At 37.8% G+C, this 23,111-nt stretch overlaps 1 protein-coding gene across 4 annotated transcripts in view; it reads right to left on the reverse strand.

Annotated features, from left to right (window-relative positions):
• Positions 1 to 3,280: 3,280 nt before the first annotated feature.
• The window catches only part of NR1H4 (nuclear receptor subfamily 1 group H member 4), an 80,061-nt gene continuing 60,230 nt past the window's right edge, over positions 3,281 to 23,111 (reverse strand). For all 4 annotated transcript variants that reach the window (XM_025283664.2, XM_025283663.2, XM_006041355.3 and 1 more), the window contains 6 exons: positions 22,609 to 22,742; positions 20,494 to 20,592; positions 20,075 to 20,174; positions 14,681 to 14,827; positions 6,257 to 6,370; positions 3,281 to 4,451 (listed from right to left, as the gene is read on the reverse strand). In XM_025283664.2, coding sequence (XP_025139449.1) covers positions 4,213 to 4,451; positions 6,257 to 6,370; positions 14,681 to 14,827; positions 20,075 to 20,174; positions 20,494 to 20,592; positions 22,609 to 22,742 — 833 coding nt within the window. In that variant the 3' untranslated portion in view covers positions 3,281 to 4,212. The remainder of the gene's footprint in view (positions 4,452 to 6,256; positions 6,371 to 14,680; positions 14,828 to 20,074; positions 20,175 to 20,493; positions 20,593 to 22,608; positions 22,743 to 23,111) is intronic.

Genomic DNA, 23,111 nt, shown 5'->3' on the forward strand with positions numbered 1-23,111 from the left:
CCTAAACATTTGAATACTATTTATTAAAAATTGAAACTATGTTATGTGAAGTATGTATACGTTCTCTCTCAAATAAACGCCCACACACACTCACACATACCACTTAGTATTTCTGTAAGCCATTTGCTGAAATTTTGGCAGCAGGGTATTTTCATGGTTGGTTTCTTTTTATTTTCATTGTCTGGTTTGTCTTGGTAACTCCTCTAGCTTATAAAGGACAGTGTGGTGAAAAGTGAATCCAGAGTCAGGAAATCTGTGCAAATCAGATTCTCTAAGCCCATCTTCCTCATTGGTTAAAGGTGGGGAATGGGTGAGGAGTTCCCTTCTAGATTCTTTGATTCTTACTGCTTTTCCCTTATGAATAAAAAAAGTCCTCCATGTTGCTCTCTCAACTTCACTTTTACAAGAATTCTCAGTTAGTACCCCACCCCCCTAGTACCCCACCCCCTAAGCACATTCACCATCTTACCTACCTTGATTCTAACACTGCAATTAGTAATTGAGGGTTTCAACTAGTGAGCTGCAATTTACTTTCATGTGTAGATTTTCTAATTGGTGGTTAGGTTAATAGTAATGTTTTAGGTGTTCTCACTTGAAATTGGCATGGTTGTAACATGCAAAGCAAGCGTCACCAGTTTGCTTCCATCAGATGACAAAGTATTTTATTTAATAGTTCTAACTTTCTCCAGATTGTGATGAAAGCATCATGCTTGGAGATCTAAATTTTTCAAGTTATTACATTAGGAATATTCATTCATCTGACTACACATCTCTACAGAACACAGAAGAGCCACTCATAATCTCATAATCTTGAATATTGAAATACGATTTGTTTTTTTCACAACCCTATAAGAATGCTCCTTTATTGGGAGGTGGGAGGGAGGTTCAGGATGGGGAACATGTGTACACCTGTGGCGGATCCATGTTGATGTACGGCAAAACCAATACAATATTGTAAAGTAAAAAAAATAATAATAATTTTTAAAAAATTAAAAAAAAGAATGCTCCTTTATTGCTTAAAGTTTACTGTAGTTGTTGGAGATTTTTTTCTTTTGATTGATTTATTAGTTGTTTCGTTCTGCATTTTGTATTTTCTGATGTTGTTTTTAAGGCTTTGACATTAGCTATCAATCCTTGGATTCTGCCTTGTGTGAACTACTGGATGGAATTTGGGGGCTACAGATAGCTTGATTCGCTCAGTTAATTAAACTACTCATTCAGCAGATGATCTATTGAGAGCCAATATTAAAAACAAGACTAAGTTCAATCTTAAAGGGATGTTATTGATTTACATTAACAAATATTATCTGTATGTAATTCAATAATATAAAATTTTATAACAGTTATGATCAATACTAAAATGTTATATTTATATAGAGTCGAATAGCCTCCCCTCCAAAATTCATATCCACCTGGAACCTTAGTTGTTGTTCAGTCACTCAGTCATGTCTGACTCTTTGTGACCCCATGGACTTCAGCACGCCAGGCTTCCCTGTCCTTAACTATCTCCCAGAGTTTGCTCAAACTCATGTCCATTGAGTCAGTGATGCCATCCAACCATCTCATCCTCTGTCATCCCCTTCTTCTGCTTTCAATCTTTCCCAATATCAGGGTCTTTTCCAATGAGTCAGCTCTTCACATCAGGCGGCCAAAGTATTGGAGCTTCAGCTTCAGCATCAGTCCTTCCAATAAATATTCAGGGCTCATTTCCTTTAGGATTGACTGGTTTAATCTTTTTGCTGTCCAAGGGACTCTCAAGAGTCTTCTCCAGCACCACAATTTGAAAGCATCAAATCTTTGGTGGCAAAGTGATGTCTCTGCTTTTTAATATGCTGTCTAGGAACCTCAAAATGTGCCCTTATGTGGAAATAAGATATGTATAGGTGATTCCCTCTTTAGATTTGTTAATTTGCTGGTTTGGCTCACAGAACTCAGGAAAGCAGTTCACTTACTATTACCAGTGTATTATAAAGGCTACATCTCAGGAACAGTCAAGTGAAAGAGACAAAGGGTAAATGGAGGAGGGTGTGGAGCTTCCACACTCTCTGGCACATCACCCTCCTGGCACCTCGATGTGTTCACCAGCCCAGAAGCTCTCCAAATACTATCATTTGGTGGTTTTTTTTTAATTGGAATTTCCATTACATAGGCATGAATGATTAAATCATTGGCTATTGGCAACTGACATCGATCTCAATGTTCCTCTCCCTTCCCCAGAGTTTGAGGAATGGGACTGAATTCTAACCCTCTAATCACGTGGTTGGTTCCTCTGGTAACCATCCTCCACCCTAAAGCATCTAGAGGCCCACCAAGAGTCACCTTATTAGCATTAACTCAGGTATGGATGAAAGGATCTTGTTATGAATAATAAAGATCCTCCTATCACTCAGGAAATGCCAAGAGTTTTAGAATCTCCATGTCAGGAACTGGGGACAAGTTATAATACTTGCTATTGTAAGGTCTTAACCACCTGAATAAATCCAGACCTAAGAGATTAACTTCTATATCTATAGGACACCCTCAGCTCCAGCTCAGTTCCCACCACTTGCTTTCCCCCAGATGCCTTAGAATCTGGAAACACCAAACCACTCAGTTCCCCAAACTGACCCTTCTCCTTCAGGCATCCAGAAATTTACTTCTCTGTCTTAAATGTTCTTTCCTCATCACCCACTTCCCTGGTGAGTCTGCAACTTCCCATTTACTCTTCATTCATCAGCTCAATCCCTTTTGATGGTGGGTACTGAGAGCTTTATTTTGCAGAGGTGAAACTGAGGCTTACAAAGGCACTGTGCACCCTCCCACTCTGGCCCACATTACTTCTGGTCCTTAAACATCTGTACAACTCCCCCACCTCCCTTTCTTTGGCTCCTGCCACTGTGTTCACCTTGAATCCTCTCCTTTCTTACCCTGACCCATGAAGTCCTGACTATTCTTCCAAGCCCAGAGTAAATGTCACCTCCTCCATAAGATTTTCCCAGGTAAGCCCACAGCACTTTCCTCTGCTTTTCTTTTAAGCCCCTCCAGGCAGTTACTGGGTCTTAATCATCTTTATATCTCCCATGGAGATTAGCATAAAGATTTTACTTAGTGGGGACTCAAGTCTTTTTTCTTGTTGAAAAAAATGGAATTCAACTAATGTTAGCCCCAACTCACTCCCTTTTCTACTGACTAGCCTTTGTTAGAACTTCAGGATTGCCTTAATATTTTAAAATGAAAAACTCTTTGCTGCTAAGCATGCTCCAATTTGGCTGATTTCAGGAGTAAGGGACATGTAAACCCATTACTTACAGAAGGTGTTTTATTATATTTACTGAAGGATGGTGGGGAGAAGAATGCAACAATATAACAATAAAGGAAGGAAATGAACTAATTCCTGCTTTAGGGGAAGTATACACAGCTGTGCACCCAGCTGAAGGAGTGTTTTCCAAAAGCAAAACAAACAAATAAATGAAAAATGAGTAATTACATGCATAAAGCCAATAGAGAGCACTTTTATGAGAGAAAAGGGAATGTCCCATCACTGGAGTTATCTGCATACTCTGAATTTGTAAATGCCACCTCAGGACCCTAAGTAGGGAAAGAAATTGCTTGAGGGAATATTTTATGTAAGAATCATTAACTCTTCTATATGCTATGCTCTGTGAACTTTGAAGAATAAGAAATTATCAAAGGGCTATCACAAATGAATGAATATTCACCAGGACCTGCGGGGATGAGAAAAACGCTATCTATGTTGTAAGAGTTTATCTTTGTGGAAATTACCCCCTCAGACTCAATAGGATGCCATTCATCATTTAAAGAAATAAGTTTGCATATTTTTCAAATTTTGTTCCCAAAGAAAAGCCTGTTGCCATTATGTTCGGTTTATTACCCAAATTGAACACAACTCTTTAATAAAATATATGCAATAAGGTAAGATGAAGAGCAAAATGAGAGTTTCCCCTATTTCAACAGACTTACAGTAATGATTAATTTAATTTGGCAAACAGGGCATGCCAATTTGAATGAAAAATTCCCTGAAGCTTTGTAAAATACAATATAGAGAGAGTATTTCAACCTAGCCCCATATTTACAGTTAGGGTTATATAACTACCACATAAATATAGAGGAAAATTCTGGCATGAAGCCAGGTACAAATGCAATAAAAAGAAAGTTATGTATCAGATTTATATCAGGAAAATGAAGAGCTGGACCCTGTCTCTGCAGTGCTCATCACTGCACATCCCAGATTTCACAGAGAAGTGGGGTAAACTTGTGGTCATTCACTCTCCATGACATAAGCATGTCTGCGTGGTGATGGTTGAATGTCCTCAACTCAGTCAGGCGACCCAGAAGACAGGCAAAATGTTGAGGATTCTCAGGCTGATGAATCTTACATAACTTTTGTAGCACATCAAGCAGTGGTTCCTGAAGCTTCTCTACTGCCTCTCTGTCCTTTATGTATTGTCTATCTGTTTTTCAAGTTCAAAATAAAATGACAAAAAAAGTGGAAAAGTAAAAATTTGGCATAATTACAGCAAGGTTAACTTTTTTTGAACTGTAACTTACAAATACTGTACACTTAAAGTGGGCAAAGTATTCACATTGATGAATTTTTACACACATGTATATATACTCCTGTAATCACAATTAGATCAAGCTATAAAACCTTTACTGCCCCCCAGCTGCTGCTGCTAAGTCGCTTCAGTCGTGTCCGACTCTGTGCGACCCCATCCCTGGGATTCTCCAGGCAAGAACACTGGAGTGGGTTGCCATTTCCTTCTCCAACTGCCCCCAGAGGCCTGCCTAAATTCTCCTTCCAATCAATGTGTTCAGGAAAGACTGCACACTACTCCTTTGGTTTTAAACTGTGTGCTCTGTTACCTGTGCTTAGTCATTTTAACTCTGCACTTTGTAATAGAATGTTGCCTGGAGCCTGAAATACACAGAATAACCCATTCTCAAGGCTCTGACCTTTAAAGGTAAGACACTTTTCCATTCATTTAGAGATAAAATGTTGCAGAACAGAGAATAACATTTGTCTTGTTGGAGGTTTATAGGAAGATTATAACCAGACCTACCTGGACAGCTGCAAGAACAAAGGATTCTAGCACCAAGAAGTTTGCAGCAACCAACAACACCCCCTCCAATTTTATTATAAAAGAAGCCTGAATTCTAACTTGGGTGAGATGGTTCTTTGGAACACTAGTCCACCATCCTAGTCTGCTGGCTTTCCAGATAAAGTTGCTATTCCTTATCCTAACAACTCATCTCTTGATTTTTCGGACCACCATGTGGGGAGCAGTACGAGCTTGGACTTGGTGACAAATGCACCCAAAAGGTAACCCCAAGAATAGACATAAGTGTCATTTGTGGTGAGTATATTCTGAGGAGTGGAATTTCTGGGTCATTCTTTCTAAAATTATAATTTCTCATGGTAAAACAAAGTAACAACTATTAATAGCATCTGCCAGAGTATCATATATTAAAATGGTTTAAGGCTAACACTGTAATTAAGCTTTACAAATCAGGAACATGACATTACTTATTCCCAAATAATTAATCAAAAAATATAGACAAATTGTATGTACAGAGATTCATTTCAACATTGTTTAAAAAAACAGTAATGACAAATCTGGAAACATCTTGAATATCCAAACATGGTAACAACTAAGTAAATGATTATACATCATACAACATGATGTACATATTGCAACAAAATTCTACCAGTATGATTTTTAATGACATGGAAAAAGTATAAAGACAGTATATTCTTTATTATGTTAAAAAAGTATATAGTTTCATTTATGTCCTGCTCAAATTTCAACCCTTTAGATGAGCCTTCCCTGACTACTGATTATAACAGCATTTTTCTGCCACTTTCTTTCCTTATATGACATCTTAATTTTTTTGTAGTATTACCACATCCTGAAACTTCTTTTTGTTTGTTTCTTTATTCATTGTCTTTCTCACTCTGCTAGGATGTAAACTACATCCTTCCTGTTTCTTTGCTGCTATATCCCGCAATGTCTGGAAACATGTTTAGTGTATAAAGGTGTTCAAAATACAATTATTAAATGAATGAGCATGATGTTCAGAAAAAGGCTAAGAAGAACTACACTGAAATGTTAACAATGGTTCAATCTGAGTGATGGAATTATAGGCCATTTTACTTTCTCTTTATGTTTTTTATCCAAGATTTTCCTTAATATTCCTACTAACCTTGAGAGGAAAACTGAAAAATGGAATAAAAATAAAGATATAACATTGAAATTACCTGGAGAGAGGATAACAATTGCTGTAAGCAGAGCATACTCTTCTTGAGTCATTTTCAATTCAGCAACACTTTTATAAAAGCTAAACATAGGTGTTATATATTCATCAGAGATACCTATGTGGGAAAGTTGAAAAATTGCAGAGGCATAACAAAATTTTTGAATGACTGAAAAGTGTAAAACTACAAACACATTATACACACACAGACAATATTTATACCCATATATATGCATTTAAATAATGATTATATATAAATATCCCAGTTAAAGGTGAGGCACTGCAAAAAAGATCAGTTAACGAAATCCTTAAAATATAAACTAATCAATGATTTATCTTTGATCTTAACTGTGCCTTTGTTTTAGTCACAATATGTGACAATAAATAATATTCTTGAATTACCAAAAGAATCTCTGAACTTCACCATGTTCTAGATGGGGCTTAGTTAATCTTTTAAATATCACTATCTAATAATCAAGACATAGACAGCATATTAACCAACTAAAAATTATTGTTCTTTAGTCCGGAAGTATAAACTCTACTTAATACAGTAGCTAGAGTTCTTTACCGGAGAAGGCAATGGCACCCCACTCCAGTGTTCTTGCTTGGAGAATCCCATGGATGGAGGAGCCTGGTAGGCTGCAGTCCATGGGGTCGCTAGGAGTCAGACACAACTGAGTGACTTCACTTTCCGTTTTCCCTTTCATGTATTGGAGAAGGAAATGGCAACCCACTCCAGTGTTCTTGCCTGGAGAATCCCAGGGACAGGGGAGCCTGGTGGGCTGCCATCTATGGGGTCGTACAGAGTCGGACACGACTGAATCGACTTAGCAGCAGCAGCAGCAGAGTTCTTAACAGAGTTCCGATCTCTCTCTGAAGTATCAAACTGTTTATCCACTGCCTACCAGGCAATGGTACTTGGCTTTTCTCTTCAAACTCAGCATGTCCAAAAGCAAAGACACCATGTACAGAACTAAATTCCTCATCTTCCTCCAAATCCACTTCTTTCCTGATGTTCCCATCCTTAGTGATTGGTATCCTCACCCCCCAATTGTCTCCACCTGGTAACCAAAATTCAGCCTCCCTCTAACTCAGTCCGGTGCTGAGTCCTCTGGATTTGACCAGCTAACTCTCACTTGGCACCTGGTTGACTTAGTTTAAGTTTTTAATTGTTTTCATCTGGATTATTCCACCTGCCTCCTCACTGGTCTTCCTGTTTTCAGTGTGGTCCCTTTCAATCCATCCCAGAATCACCCTTCTAAAATTCAAACCACACCATGTCTCCCCAATTCTTTCAAACCTCCAAAAACTCTCCATGGTTTTGGCATAAATGCCTTCCTTTTTACATAGGAAACTCTAGGCCCTATCCCCAGCCTTTCCCACCACCGACTACTCACCCACATGATAGCAATAGGAGTTAACATTTGAGTACTCACTATGTATTAGGTGCTGTTCTAAGCACTTCTTGCACTGGGACTCATTTAATCTTTCTCACACCTGTGCCCATGGGCACAGAGAGGTTACATAACTTGACCAAAGACACATAGCTGGTGAAAAGTGGAACCAGGGTTCAAACCAAAGCTAGTAGGCCCCAGAGTCCTGGCTCTTAGTTGTGACTAAGGGGTACCGTCGTTCTATCACACAACCTTTACTCCAGCCGTGTTCAGGCACTTGGAGTTCCCTAAACAATTCTTATTGCTCAGTTTTATACATGCTATTTTCTCTGCTTGCAATACCCTCCTCCTCCTTTATAACTTACTCCTCTTCATAATTTAAGATTCCTTTGTGCCATTTCCTCCAGTCATTCAAGAGCAATTAGTTTGGTGCCTGTTCTGTGCTTGGCCCCACTTCAGAAAAGCTTTGATTAGGGAATTGTACAGAAAGTAAAAAAAAGAAAGGTTGTGTTGTGACTTATGGATGAATTAAGATGAGACTGAGTTTCCCAGAATTGGTTCACAATAAACAACTCTATTTCATCCCAAACTAGACCTAAAACCTTACAGCTTAGGTTGAAACATACCAAGTAAAATTGGATTCCAAATGCTAAAAAGAGTATAATTATCATCTAATAGTACAATTCACAGGCTCAGAAAGTCTGAATCCTCATCTTTAGATGAATCTGAAGAAATCTTCTCAAACAGAATCCCTGGCCTTTCTCTCTTTTAATCAAAATAGCACTTTTCTCCCCTTCAATGCTTAATTGACCCCAGTGGGCTCTCTTAACAATAGTGTCTTTGTTGAACAACTTGGGGATGACATCGTGTGGAAGACTTTCCTCTATCCAGCTATTACAGATTGAAGTGAATGCCCATGATCAAGCTGCTGCTGCTGCTGCTAAGTCACTTCAATCGTGTCCGTCTCTGTGCGACCCCATAGACAGCAGCCCACCAGGCTGCCCCATCCCTGGGATTCTCCAGGCAAGAACACTGGAGTGGGTTGCCATTTCCTTCTCCAATGCATGAAAGTGAAAGTGAAGTCGCTCAGTCGTGTCCGACTCTTAGCGACCCCATGGACTGCAGCCTACCAGGTTCCTCCATCCATGGGATTTTCCTGGCAAGAGTACTGGAGTGGGGTGCCATTGCCTTCTCCACATGATCAAGCTAGATACAACTTAAAATTCAGACGGCTGGAGTATGTAGGCTGGGACTACTAGTCCTGGTTGCCAACAGGCATAGTAGTTAAAGAGGTAGTAAGTCTGAGTCTAAAAGCTGACCTATGACTTGATCTTGGGCACACTACTTAAACTCTTTAAGCCTCAGTTTCCTCATCTGTGAAATGTGAATTGTAACAATAATATTAAATGAGATAAAATATGTAGAGTTCTTAGCACCATGCCTAGCCTTTAGTCACTCTACTTGAAGGTAATTGTTAGGTGCTTAGTATAGTGAAAGTGAAAATGTTAGTCGTTCAGTAGTGTCCGACTCTTTGCAACCCCACAGACTGTAGCCCTCCGGGCTCCTCTGTCCATGGACTTCTCCAGGCAAGAACACTGGAGTGGATTGCCATTACTTCCTCCAGGGAATCTTCCTGACCTAGGGATAGAATCCAGATCTCCTGCATTGCAGGCAAATTCTTCACCATCTGAGCCACCAGCTCAGATGCAGCATCCTGCCTGGCTCATGGTAAACTCTCAGTAAATGTTAAACCCTCATAAATGTTAGAGCAAATAATCATAATAAGAACTATTATTGTCATTATTCAGGAAATTGGGTCAATACATTCATTCCATCTTAATCTTTGATTAGCTCATGTACTGCTGTATTTACAAAGCTGTATTTTTGCTTTTTGTTTTGTTTTTGCATTCTGCAGTTTGCTAGAGATGAATACAGACTGACTGATCAGTGATTTGCCTCAGTGTTTTTCTAGGTATTAAAGCTAAGCTAAGATCTGTATTTGTTAATAAGGCCACTCTTTTTCACTTTTGAGAAATGGCAGTCTTCTATATTTGAGTACTATACTCATCAGCTGCAGTTACCTAAAATAACTCACGACTGTCATTATTTTAAAAAATACATAAAGGTTTGGAGATAAGGTTGGTGGTGGTTTAGTTGCTAAGTTGTGTCCGACTCTTGTGATCCCTTGGACTATAGCCTGCCAGGCTCCTCGGGCCATGGGATTCTCCAGGCAAGAATACTGGAGTGGATTGCCATTTCCTTCTCCAGGGGATCTTCCCAACCCAGGGACTGAACCCCCATCTCCTGCATTGCAGGCAGATTCTTTACGAACTGAGCTACCAGGGAAGCAGGCAACTGATTTGAAAATACTTATGAAATCATCTTTGACTACCTAATTTCTTGTTTTGTTTTCCCAAATCCCTTTCACCTTCCAAAGATGATACCATTAGCTATCTAATTGCAACTGGTAATTTGGGGGGGGGGGAACAGGTTAAAATGTTTATTAAAAATGTTCATCTTGTAAATGTTCATTGTAAAGACCAACAGTGAACATAGAGAAAATGTATAAAATAAATAATAGAAGAGTTTAAAAAATTATTTTCCTACAGGATAGATAAATATAAAGTTGCTTTTGGAATTAGAGTGGATAATCAGAATTAATCATGCCAGTGTAAACAAAGAGATGCTTTAAGTATTTCTGAGCCAGCAATTTCTAACATAAGCAATGTAACAACAGCATCATCCTGAAGGGGCAGTCTTTTCAGGTTTTCCTGCTTCCTCCTCCTCCAGAAACTTGTTCTAAGTCCAATTAGTTGATTTTTGGTCACAAGAGGGGGCTATTTTCTAATTTAATCACAAAGCCTACCATGAAAATGTTAGTTGTAAAAAAAAAAAATCACTGTTTCTGCTTCTCTGTTTTTTGTTTTTCTTAAAAAAGTCTGTGATTGATAAATTATTTTTCCAATGATAAATATTCTCTGAGAGAATAACCATGTGCTAGAATTAACACTATGCTCTTTAAAGTTACTTTAAATGTAAATGTCTTTATTTCCTAATTAACTTCCTAGTTTTAATTGGGGGCAAAAATAAAGCAGAGGTATGTGCGTGTGTACCAAACACAAATGCACATATACAAGGCATCCTCATTTGGCTAGGACACCCTACTCATATTTCAAGGCCAAGTTCAAATTTTGCTTTTTCAGTGGAGCTTTTCCTGTCATGTTGAAGCAGAATTAGTTGTTTCCTCCTCTATGTTCAATTCTATTGCACCTCTCACAATTCAAATCTCTCCCTCCCATTAGAGTGTGAAATACTATCTACATTTTATAAGAACAGGAGTCAACTGCTCTATCCCCAGTGCTTGGCACACTGCCTGACCAATAAAGATGTTTCTTATTCATATCTGTGTCCTTAGTAACTAGCATCCTACTGGAGACACAGTAGGAGATTAATAAATGCTTGTTAAATTATGCAATATTATGTTTTGTTTGTTCCTAGCAATGAAGGTTACATAGCTGTGAGATGTACTAGGAGCAAGGATGCCATTCAGACAATGGAAATATTCTTGCGGTGCTAAGAGATTGGACCTTGGCCTCTGTTTCAATTGCTAACCTCCACTCACTGAGTCATTTTTGCCATACTGTTGCCTTGATTAAAATATTTAAGATATTTAATACTTTCCAGTAGTCTGAATGGCTAAAATTTATCTTAGGATAATGGTGCTTAGGAGTTGCCAGGGTTTGGACTGTCAAATTTCAGATTCATCTCAACCAAATTCACCAATTTTTGTGCACCTTGTCTGTGCCAGGCACTGTGTTAGTGCTGGGAACAGTCCTCAAGCAGTTCACAGATTGATGGAGGAGACAAACGAATAAATAAATACATAATGTCCCAAACTGGACAAGTAAAACAGGCTTGGGGAATACTGCTGAGGGGCAATGGAAATATTGACACTTGTGTTACTTTTAATACTGTTATTTTGAAGGGGTTTCTTCCTATAATTTGACCCCCAAATTTGTCCCATGCCAAAATTATCATGTGACCACTTTGAAAAGCAACATGAGAAGTTGTAAGATTTCTAAAATTTAAGAATTAAAACTTTCTTATAAATATTCTGTCATTTGTCTCTGTACATTTCCAACCTTTCTTTCAAAGACAGTCTATGAACTGACAGTTTAAATCTGCTTCATTAGAGAATTTAGCTTTTATAACAATTTTCATTTTGTGTAAGTTGCCAAAGTTAAAGCAGCAAAATCATATATATTTAAAAAGCAGAAAAAATATACTATATACGGTATACTTTACTCTGCTACAACTTCATCACTCTAATAAGCATCTCTCTTTCCTCTGACCTCATTGTCTCTCTTCATTCTATTATTTGCTTAAATGCAATTTCAGATTGATAGCTGCTGCTTGTGCCTTCTTCAGTCAACCAAAGGGGAAGAACCATGTCTTACTGGGTCTTTATATTCCCTACCAGCTAGTAGCTGGGCAAATACTAGATCTTAGCAAGTGACAGGTACAATGTACAGAAATAGTGCTGGGCTTTGAGTAGAACACCTGTGTTCACCTCCTGATAGTCTGCTGATTAGCTGTATGACCCTGGGCAGGTCACCCAGCCCAGCCCATGTAAGCCTTTCCCCAATAATAAAATAGGAACATAGCCCTCACCTTTAGAGGCCATTGGAAATACTAAGAAGATGATGCTTGTAAAAGCAAACCATTGCAAAATCACAAAGTATATTGTCATCTTAATTAACACTTACTGAATTGAGTATTTCACTTATGTCTGTTGTGGGTAATCAAAAAAGGCCAAAAAACACTATAGTTTTCAGAGGTTCTTTCAATTTGAAGTGAACATAACAGAACAAGTTGTTAAGTCTGTGAGAAGTTATTGCTAATTTCCTTAATGTAAAAATGTAAACTAATTAGTGTCGGCAAGCCCTTTTCAGTTCTATCATATTTTATGGTATCATATGATTATTCCTATTTTTATTAAAAATTCCAGGTTACAAATGAATTTTGCATAATACCACATTAGGAATAAAAAACTGATGCACTAGAATTATGAAAAAAACAACTCAGCCACAGGTTGTGTCAGAAATATATTCTGAAGCCTCAGTTAACGTAAATAAACACTGTAATCCTCACTAAGTAAATGTATCTCGGGAGACAGTATCTTGGTGGATGTAATGGGATTTAATAATAGCAAACAAAAGAGTATGAATTTGAAGAACAGGAAAATAAATTTTACATATATTCTTTAAAGAGCTCTGTAGGCTTAAACAGGGTAACTTTGAAATGTTACGTTATTCTGGAATTAAACATACAATAGAAATAAGAATGTGTTATATTTGCATAAAAATAAAGTTATTCTGAAAGGTCATCTTGCAAGATCAGGTTTTTATATGGTGTGGGGAAAAGGCAATGTTCTGAAAATCCACTGGGGGAAGCAAATTCATAAATATTAATAAATGGAAGCATCACTATAGATTAAGAATATGAAGCAGCACATGAATTTGGGTGGTTTTCATTGTCACAATATGTGGCTGATGTTTGGGTAAAGTATCTTATGAGCCAGAGGCATGCATGTTTCTTTGTACAGACTGTTCTAGAAAACTTCATTCTTGAACTTTTCTGAAATTTGCAGTATTACAAGTTCTGTAACTTATGTTATCAAGTAAGGTTTTTTCTTTTTGATCACTACATATTTTTAGTCTGTAAGACCCTCATGTTTTCTCACCTAGTTATTGCATTGGTCTCTTTATAGAGACCAGCTACTTGTCTTAATTCCTCCAAACCTTCCTTCACAATAAAGATCTTTGCGTAGTACTTTTATGGTCATATCTTATCTGTTCAGAATATTACCAAGAATCCCAATTACATAAGAACTAAAGCTACTTTTGTGGCATTCAACATCCTTAATAATCTAGCATTCACTGCATTTTCAGCTCCACAAATATTGTCTTGCAGCAATATCAAGGTATATGTCAGTCCTATACATGGATGCTCTCTCATTTCTCCACATCTTTGTACCTGCAATTTCTATATTATTATATTGTAAAGGCTATATCTCTTGGAATGCCTTTTTCAGACTTTTGTGGCTTGACAAGTTCATAAGCATCCTCCATGGTTCAACTGTAATTTTACATGCCTTTTCTGACTCACCGGGAAGATTTGGCAGAAGGGAGGCACATCTTTAGGCTTCACCTTCATTTTACATACATATTCCTTACAGTCTCTCTTACACTCCTTTGGAATCACTGGCTTGGACACCTTACTTTTCCACTAGTCTGTGAGTTCCCGAAGGACATACCCTCATTTCCATACCCTCTTCATCACAGTATTCCTCCACAGTAAGTTAAACTGTGTTATTCATTCATTATTTCATTTTATCTGAGAGGCAGTGAAGTATAGTGGCTAGGACACGTGGCTTCTGAAGTCAGGCTTCCTGTCTATCTCTGAAAAAATTATTTAACCACTCTCTGTCTTAGTTTTTTCATCTATAAAATGGGAAGAATAATAGTACTTAAAGGATTTTTGTGAGGATTTGAGAACCAGTATATAAAGTATTTAGAACAGTGCCTGAAACCCAATAAGTGATGTATAAATGTTGCTATTGGTATTATTTCTTATTTGGCTTTGAATTGAGATAAATAGCTTGATACATAGCCATTCATAGCTGAAGTTTCTGAATAAATGGATCTTTTTCTAGACTGAATAATCCCCACTCCTTTATGTTATTTTAAAAATCAGACTAATTTTCCAATATTTAAAAAATGTTCTCCTTTGGTCCTTCATCTTAATACAGTGAAAAGGGTATTTTTGGTATTTTGCTATTACAACAAGAATTTTTGAACCAAGTCACAAAATTTGCATCTATTTAAATTGCATCTTTTCTTTTTTGAGTCATTTTCCATGCTAGTCACAATGGGCATAAATTACATAAGACAGGCAAGAGGCCTGCCTTCATTGCATATTCAAATTCTTACTTGCAGGAACAAACGCTTCTTACCATTAACCAAGTTACTTACCACTCTTTCGAATTCTTTCTTCCAGTAGGTCAGTATGTCCAGCTGGAAGTTTCTTACTGAAAATCTCAGCTGAACGGAGAAACATCGCTTCAACTGCAGACCCTTTCAGCAAAGCAATCTGATCTTCATGGTCCAATGTCTGAAATCCTGAATGAAGATGGTAATCAAATCAGTATCAAAAAGTTGAATGTTTTATAACAATATTTCACCATCCCCACTGATAGAACATTTCCATAAAGTGACTTTGTAATTGTTTTAAGACTGAGTAGCCAAATCGAGTTAATAAGTATCTGTTGTATTCCCCAAATAGAAGCTGACTTTTATATTCATTGAGCAGGATTTGGTCAATGAGTTGGGCAAAAAAGGATATCATGTCTACACCAAATATATATACTTGTATACTATGGAAGACACAGGCTGATTCAGATGAAATACTGGAAACAAAGCATATTGTCTTTGAACCATTATTTTAGTCCCATCAGAAAGGCTCAGAGAGGGTTGACTCTGTAGAATTGAAGTATCCACAAGCCAGAAAACATTTTACATGTACTCAGAGGTTTAAGTGAATATTTGACCAACTCATGAGTCTTTAATCTATGTGAAGAAGCGGCATTCTACCCTCCTTGCCAAAAACACAATCAGGGCCATGTTGAGGTGTCTGCTCTGAGCTCAGCACTGCACATGCAGGGTAGGGAAAATAAGAGAAATATGGGAAAGAACTGATGACCTGAAGAAATATAATGCTGCCCGGAAAATCCAAACTCCTTATGCAGACTTATAGGCTATAGTCCCCAGCAGCCTCTTTGACCTCCTTTTCTCCTTCATCACCTCCTCTTCAGTCATTGTGTTCCAGCCACACTGACTCCTGGCTCTGCTGTGAGCCCACAAGTCTAATTTTGCTTCAGGGTGTTTGCCTTTCTCTGACTATCCCCATGCCTCACTCCCTCACTGTAGGCAGGTCTCTGCTTCAAGGTGACCCTACCTAAAATAGTACTTCCCAGCACTCAGTAGTCCCTACCTTCTTTATTTTCATTCATAGAATTTAACACTGTCTGACATGATACTATAGGATTACTGGATTATTTGTTAATTGTCTGTCACTCTCCTAGAGTATAAACTTTGAAGACAGAAACTTTGCCTGTTTCATTCATTTTTGTTCCAAGTGCCTGACATATAACTTGTATCTAAGAATTATTTGCTAAATAATTTTATAATGACTAAATGAATGAATGGGAAACAAACACAAACTCATGTGCATATATGTATTAATACACAGACACACATGACACAGAACACAGATAGAAATAAACTAATGCCATCAGAGTCTAAATGCCCTGGAAAAGCATTAAAGAGCAACAAAATTCAGAGAAGAGAGTAATGCCAAGAATTAAAAGTCACTACATTGATGGACTTTGATAAAAAAAAATTCCTACCTTTCCAAACCTCCTTAAAAATCATACCTCATAGATCAAGCATTCAAAAATACTTGCTTAATGAATAAATGAATGAATTGAAGAACTGAAAACATAGCAAGAGTCCGTTAATGGTCATTACCTAAATAAATTATGGTAAATCAGTATAAAATATGACAGTATGGAGGACAGTATAAAATAAGGTCTCTAAAATCAGGTTGTCTGGAATAAAATTCTGTCTCTGACACTTGCTATCTTTGTGGTATTAGAAAACATAATCTTAATTCCTCACTTTCTTCATCTCCAAAATGGGGATTATAAAAGTACCTGCTCCTTAGGATTGGCAGAAGTATTAATGAAACAGTTGCATTAAATGCTTAGTACAGTTTTTGACATACAGTAAGTACTTAAATAATGTTAACTATTATTATTACAATAGAATACTATGCAGTTCTTAAAAGCATGAGACTGATTTACACATATGGACATGGGAAAATCACAGATGCTTAAAAAAAATACTCCCAAAGAAATATATATTTTATGATCTCATAAACGTTAAAAATCCTACATATGTGTACGTTTGTAGAGATAAAAATATGTGAAAGAAATCAAACCAGACCTTTATTAATGGTGGACTAGAATAAAGATGATGCAGGAGGGTGAAGAGGGGACTTTCTAACCCTAACTTTCTGCTCCATATATTTCTGCGTTGTTTGAGTCAGGTGATTTAATTACTTACAATGGACACCAATTTATTCAGAGTTTTTCCATCTAAAACTTTAAAAAATGGAGTGAAAGATTCCTTCTTTGCCTGCCTGCTGAGCCTGCCTTCTGAGATGGCCCAGATCTACAAGGTATGATTTTTAAGGAGGTTTGGAAAGGTAGGAATTTTTTTTTTATCAAAATCCGTTAATCTTTTAAATTCATCCCCCCATTGATAAGCAAACATTTAAGTCCTTTTCCATAATTTGTATTTTAACCAAGTATAAAATCAGATTGTGAGAGTAAAGAATAAGCTTTTTCAGATTATATTCCCTGTCTACCTCCTACCCAAGATTATGAATCACACTTTTAGAAGCTATGCCCCTTTGTTTCTCTTCCTAAAATATAACCCAGAAACTTAAATCAGGCCTGAAGTCTCATTTCCATCTCACTGTCACAAATGCCTGATCAGGCCAAGTCTCAGAACATCTGTAAGTAGCAGCTCTGCTGTAACCATCTCTTTTCCTACTGGTAATGAATAACCTTCCCCTGTTCTAAGAATTTGGCTTTTCTGTCTCTTAAAAAAAACGAAAGTCACTACCTTAAAGACTCTAAGAGCTCCTCTGAGGGCAGGAGCCTTGCTGAGTCTCCAGCACCCTGGATAGTGCCTGGCACAGGTTATGCTCAAAGTGCTGAAAGACTCTTGCTGCGTCTTTCACAAAACAGCCTTTCATACTGGTATTATATCACTATTATTATTATACATAATAATGTTGTCATTTCTAAAGTTATTGTTAATCAATATTCTTAGTGTCTCAAGATTTTCTTGCCTTTAATTTCCTGCTGTATTTAAATTTTTTTTCTTCTACTTTATTCATAAAACATGCATTAATTATTTAAACATGCATTAATTGTTTCTCTCCCTCGGGAACTATATTAGGCACTGGAAATGAAGAGGTGTATAAGATTCTTGCCACTGCTTTCAGATAAGCCACCTTCTTGTAAATAAGATTCTTTCTTTTCTTCAGTTATTCCTTGGTTCAATACCAACTGACCATTTGAACTGAAAAACCTTTTCCCATAAGCAACCAAGAACATTACATTCTCCCTTTCCCAGTTCTACCCCCAACCCAGTTTCCACTCTTGTACAATCTTGGTTTTGATCAAGATTGCTTTAGCTAAATTAGCATACAACAAATTAAGTTTCTCTTTCATTGTTAATAAAGGAATGAGATATATTAATGTTTCAATGATAACAAGAACTTTCTCCCAATGTTTTATGACTTTTACATAAGTTTATGTCTATCTATGACACATTTAATAAAATAATAGCATAATGCTACAAAAGAAAGCAAATTAAATATCTAATTAAAATCCTACATCAGAAGTTACCTTCTATAACAATATTACAGTGTTGTGCTACTATACAAGGTATATACACTACTAGACCATGGGTTTCTAATGTACTGCTTCTGCTGCTGCTAAGTCACTTCAGTCGTGTCCGACTCTGTGAGACCCCATAGACAGCAGCCCACCAGGCTCCCCCATCCCTGGGATTCTCCAGGCAAGAACACTGGAGTGGGTTGCCATTTCCTTCTCCAATGCATGGAAGTGAAAAGTGAAAGTGAAGTCGCCCAGTTGTGTCTGACTCTTAGCGACCCCATGGACTGCAGCCTACTAGGCTGCTCCGCCAATGGGATTTTCCAGGCAAGAGTCCTGGAGTGGGGTGCCATTGCCTTCTCCATCTAATGCACTAACATATTTTAAAAACACTGAAACAACTTAAACCTATTGACTTAGCATTGATAATGCAGCTGGAAAATGGGGGCTGGGGAGGGGTGTAACTTTGGGAGATAAGAATCTTGAATTCCAGTTAATGCACTGGCACCATCTAAATGGGGCTTCCAAGGTGGCTGCCTGCCAATGCAGGAGACTCAGGAGACGAAGGTTAAATCCCTGGGTTGGGAAAATCAGCTGGAGAAGGGAATGGCAATCCACTTCTTGCCTGGAAAATCCCATGGACTGTGGAGCCTGGTGGGCTACAGTCCATGGGATCACAAAGAGTCAGACATGATTGAGCATGCACACACAATCTAAATGATTATGGATAAGTCCCTCTCCCTCATCCTCCACATACAACTGTTCATCAAGCCCTATCAATTTTTGAGTCTCTCTTCATTTCCTCTGCATTGCTTTATTTCAAGCCTTTTACCTAGATTGGTGCAGTAGGCATACTAACTGATTCTGACTACCTACAATGCTTCCGTTTTCAAATCCATCTTGTACAAACCCAATAAAGTCATATCTCTGTAACATAAACTTCATCATGTTGTACTTCAAAAATAAATAAATAAAGCCACCAAAACCCCTTACCATCCAGGGGATAAGAATTAAATCCTTTAGTTATGTCCTCATCAGTCTGGTACCAATCTTCCTTATGTCAAACCAAGGAGCCCACCATATATACACTGAATCTTCTCTCCCATCTCTAATAATTCTATTCTTGTTCATGCTTCATTACATTTTCACAAGCAGATCTCTCAACTTGGAATGCCCCTTCTTTCCTATCACCAGGAAAACTCCTTTTTTGTTTTATACCCAAATCAATAAGATTCTTTCTGAAGCCTCCCGGTCTTTCTCAGGTACAATTAGGAACCACTTTCTCTCTGTTCAAACAGTGCTTTATATACATTAAAAATTTTTTTTAGCCTTTAGTTACTCTACTTGAAGGTAATTGTTAGGTACTTATTATAGTGAAAGGGAACGTCTTAGCTGCTCAGTTGTGTCTGACTCTTTGTGACCCCATGGACTGTAGCCCGCGGGGCTCCTTTATCCATGGAATTCTCTAGGCAAGAAAACTGGAGTGGGTAGCCATTCCCTTTTCCAGGGAATCTTCCCAACTCAAGGATCATACCTGGGTCTCCCAAATTGCAACCAGATTCCTTACCATCTGAGACAGCAATTGAGACACAGAGTCAGACATGACTGAGCAACTTTCACTTAGTATAGAGCAGGTATCAGAAATGCTTATTGGATGAATAAATGGACGAATAACAATTCTGCAAAGTTTCAATTTTTAATCTATCATTTGGTGAACTATTATAAATGACTTGCTGATGAATGGAACATGATCTGGCCCTAATATTTCATGTCTGTAGTAGACACATGAATTTAGAGCTGATGTGAGATGACTCCCATTCGATGATAAACAGACACCTGCCTTTCAGTGTCACAAGAATACTGTACAGTATAGTAGAGAAGTAAGTATGTGCAAAGATACCTGGAAGTTTTTTTGTGAATTCTACAAGAACCTGTACATGACTGGTAGCCATTTCAGTTAAAATGAGAAAATTTTCTTCCGCGCTGAATTCTTCTTTTAACTAAATTTTAAGAAAAAAAAGCAAACAATAAGCAGATCAGAGAAATCAACATAAAATTATTAGACTACAGAATCATATTTATATAATAAAATTTAAGACCCAACTCATATTTTCAGATTTTTGGAGAACAAATGCTATTACCAAGCTAAATATGAGACTTATTCTTTGTTTAATGTAGCAAAAAGTTTAAAGTATAACTTTAATTCTAAGCCCTAATCATTTTAAAGTAACATATTCATATATAAATTTGACCTCCAAGGTAGTCAAAGCTCGACAAAATATTAACTTCAAACACATAATTTTCAGATATTGTACATACAAATTTATTTGTTATTTCCTGAGGCATCCTCTGCTTGCTATATGAATCCATAATATAATGAAGAAGATTCTGTTGATCTGGGGTGAGTTCAGTTTTCTCCTACACTGGCAAAAAAATAAAAGGTGTTAGGGAAGGTGGTTATAAGGCATGTTTCTCATATATGCATTCATCTATAGTAAACCACTAGCAGAAACTGTTGAAAAAAACCCTAAATACGGCAGAAACTGTGCATGCACTCTGTTATAATGTGTACTTGCTTTCTCTGGGCCGTTGGACAAGCTATATCACATTTCACTAAATTTGTCCCAAGTGGCTAATTTTCCTATCTACAAAACATGGATAGCAAAATATTCCTTTCATGTATTTCTTATGAAGAAATAATAATCTGGATATGAAGCCTATCAAGACAATTCACAAAATTACTGAAAATTCAAAGTTTAATCATAACTAAGAACAGCTTCCCACATATAAAATGGAGACTTCACCTAAGTGTAGTTATGTGGAACAGGGATCAACCAACTGTAGCCCATGGACTAAATCCACCTGGTTTTATAAATTTATTTCAACAGAACTACACTCGCTTTTCAGTGTATTGTCTATACTGCTTTTGTACTACCATGGCAGAGTTGAATGGTTCTCACAGAGACCATGTGGCCAAGGCCTAAAATATCTGGTCCTTTATAGAAATGTTACCAACCCCTTAAGTAGTGAGTCATCAATCGGGACAATTCAGACCCCAAACACCTCTTTCCCTCTGATTAGCATCTTTTGTGAGATGAGACTAATTGTGTCAACTCGTTGCTTCCTTTACCAAAGTATTTTTGACAAAGCACTGTGGCAAAGCAATATAGCCGACCCTTGAACAACACAGGGTTTGAACTATGTGGGTCCACTTATGCATGAATTTCTTTTGTTAAACATGTTCTGCTGTACTACAGAATCTGTGGTTGGTTTTTGAATTCACGGACGCAGAACTGAGGTTACTGGAGGGCTAGCATGTGAAATGACATGTGGATTTTCAACTGCCTGAGAGTGGGTACCCCTAATCACCCTCATGTTGTTTAAGGGTCATCTGTACTTCTAACATAAAATTATTTTTTCTGAAATGAATACAACAGAACATAGTTGCAAAACTAAACATGGATGACATTTTCATCAGCGGTGTAATATTGAGAAAGGTATGACTTGACTGATCATAGATTACTGGTTTTGCAACTAATGGAAAGTTGAAATTTTTCCAAAAGTCCTGTGCACCATCATCATATGTTTGGCCAAGCATCCAACATGCTGTTCCTCTGTTTTGTCTGAAATCCTGAAAGGATTTCTTGAGTAATTTGTGACCTCGGAGGGAATGGCCTTTCCCTATTGATCCACAGATGTGTATTCACCCTGTCTTACCCCATGAGGACTAATCCACAAGCCTCTATTGAATCCATATCCTTTCTGGTCTGAGCCTCCCTTCTCAATGACAAGGAAAAAATGTCATCAAAATGTGGCTTTAAAAAATCCTCTTTATATCCCAAGCCATTCCCACTGGCAAACTCGGGGAAGCAGGAGAGGAATGGAGTCAAGGAGATGGGGAACTTGCACTTATTTTGCTTCATCCATGTTTACATAGGCTTCCCTGGTGGCTCAGATGGTCAAGAGTCTGCCTGCAAAGCAGGAGACCCAGGTTTGATCCCTGGGTTGGGAAGATCCCCTGGAGAAGGGAATGGCTTTTGTTATCTTTTGAATTTTTACATGGAATCATATATTACTCTTTTGATTAAAAAGCAAAGAAGAGGGACTTCCCTGGTGGGCCAGTGGCTAAGACTCCATGCCCCCAACACAGGCATTGAATTGAACCCCCGGGTTCAATTCCTAGCAAGGGAACTAGATCCCATGTGGTACAACTAAAGATCTTGTTTGCCACAACTAAGACTTGGCACAGCCAAATACATATATAAATATTTAAAATAAATAAATAAAAAGCAAAGAAGAAATCCACTTGACACACACTTGAAATGAAATTCTGGTGGTGGCTGTGGCCCTCGTCTGAAAGCCCCCCGCCCATGTCACGACATCCTGGACGCTCAGCAGCCACTGGTTCTGACCAACACCGTGGCCCATCATTACCCTGCATGACTTAGTTGTCGAGGTCACTTGTCGCAGGTCACGTCCTTCACTGTCTTCATGGATGGCCTGATCTGCATGCTGCTTCACGTTTTTTCTCAGTCGTTTAGATTTACACTGAATTTCAGTTAACAAGCCTGAAAAAATAAGCAGAGTCTTCACCATCCAAGGAAAGTCCTATTGGATGTGTGTGGTCACAAGGCAGCTGAGCTATAGTCAGCTCTAAAGGTCTCTTTTGCCATCTGGCACTGAGCTGATTCTAGCCCTGCTGACACTGTAAGACTTGACCTTGAACAAGAAATATATCTCCTGTGAGTCTCAGTTTCTTCCTTGATAAAATGGAAATGATCATTTACCCTATAGAGTTTTTTGTAGATTAAATATGACTAGGTCACTTTTTAAAATGAGTAAACAAAGAATCTGTAATAACAAAGCATTGTACAAATGTAAGGTAGTCAGTAAAAGAAGGTGAGTGACACTCACCCTCTTCCTGGCCTAGGGGGCCT

This window comes from Bubalus bubalis, chromosome 4 (assembly GCF_019923935.1).
Source record: "Bubalus bubalis isolate 160015118507 breed Murrah chromosome 4, NDDB_SH_1, whole genome shotgun sequence".
NCBI classification, from domain to species: domain Eukaryota; kingdom Metazoa; phylum Chordata; class Mammalia; order Artiodactyla; family Bovidae; genus Bubalus; species Bubalus bubalis.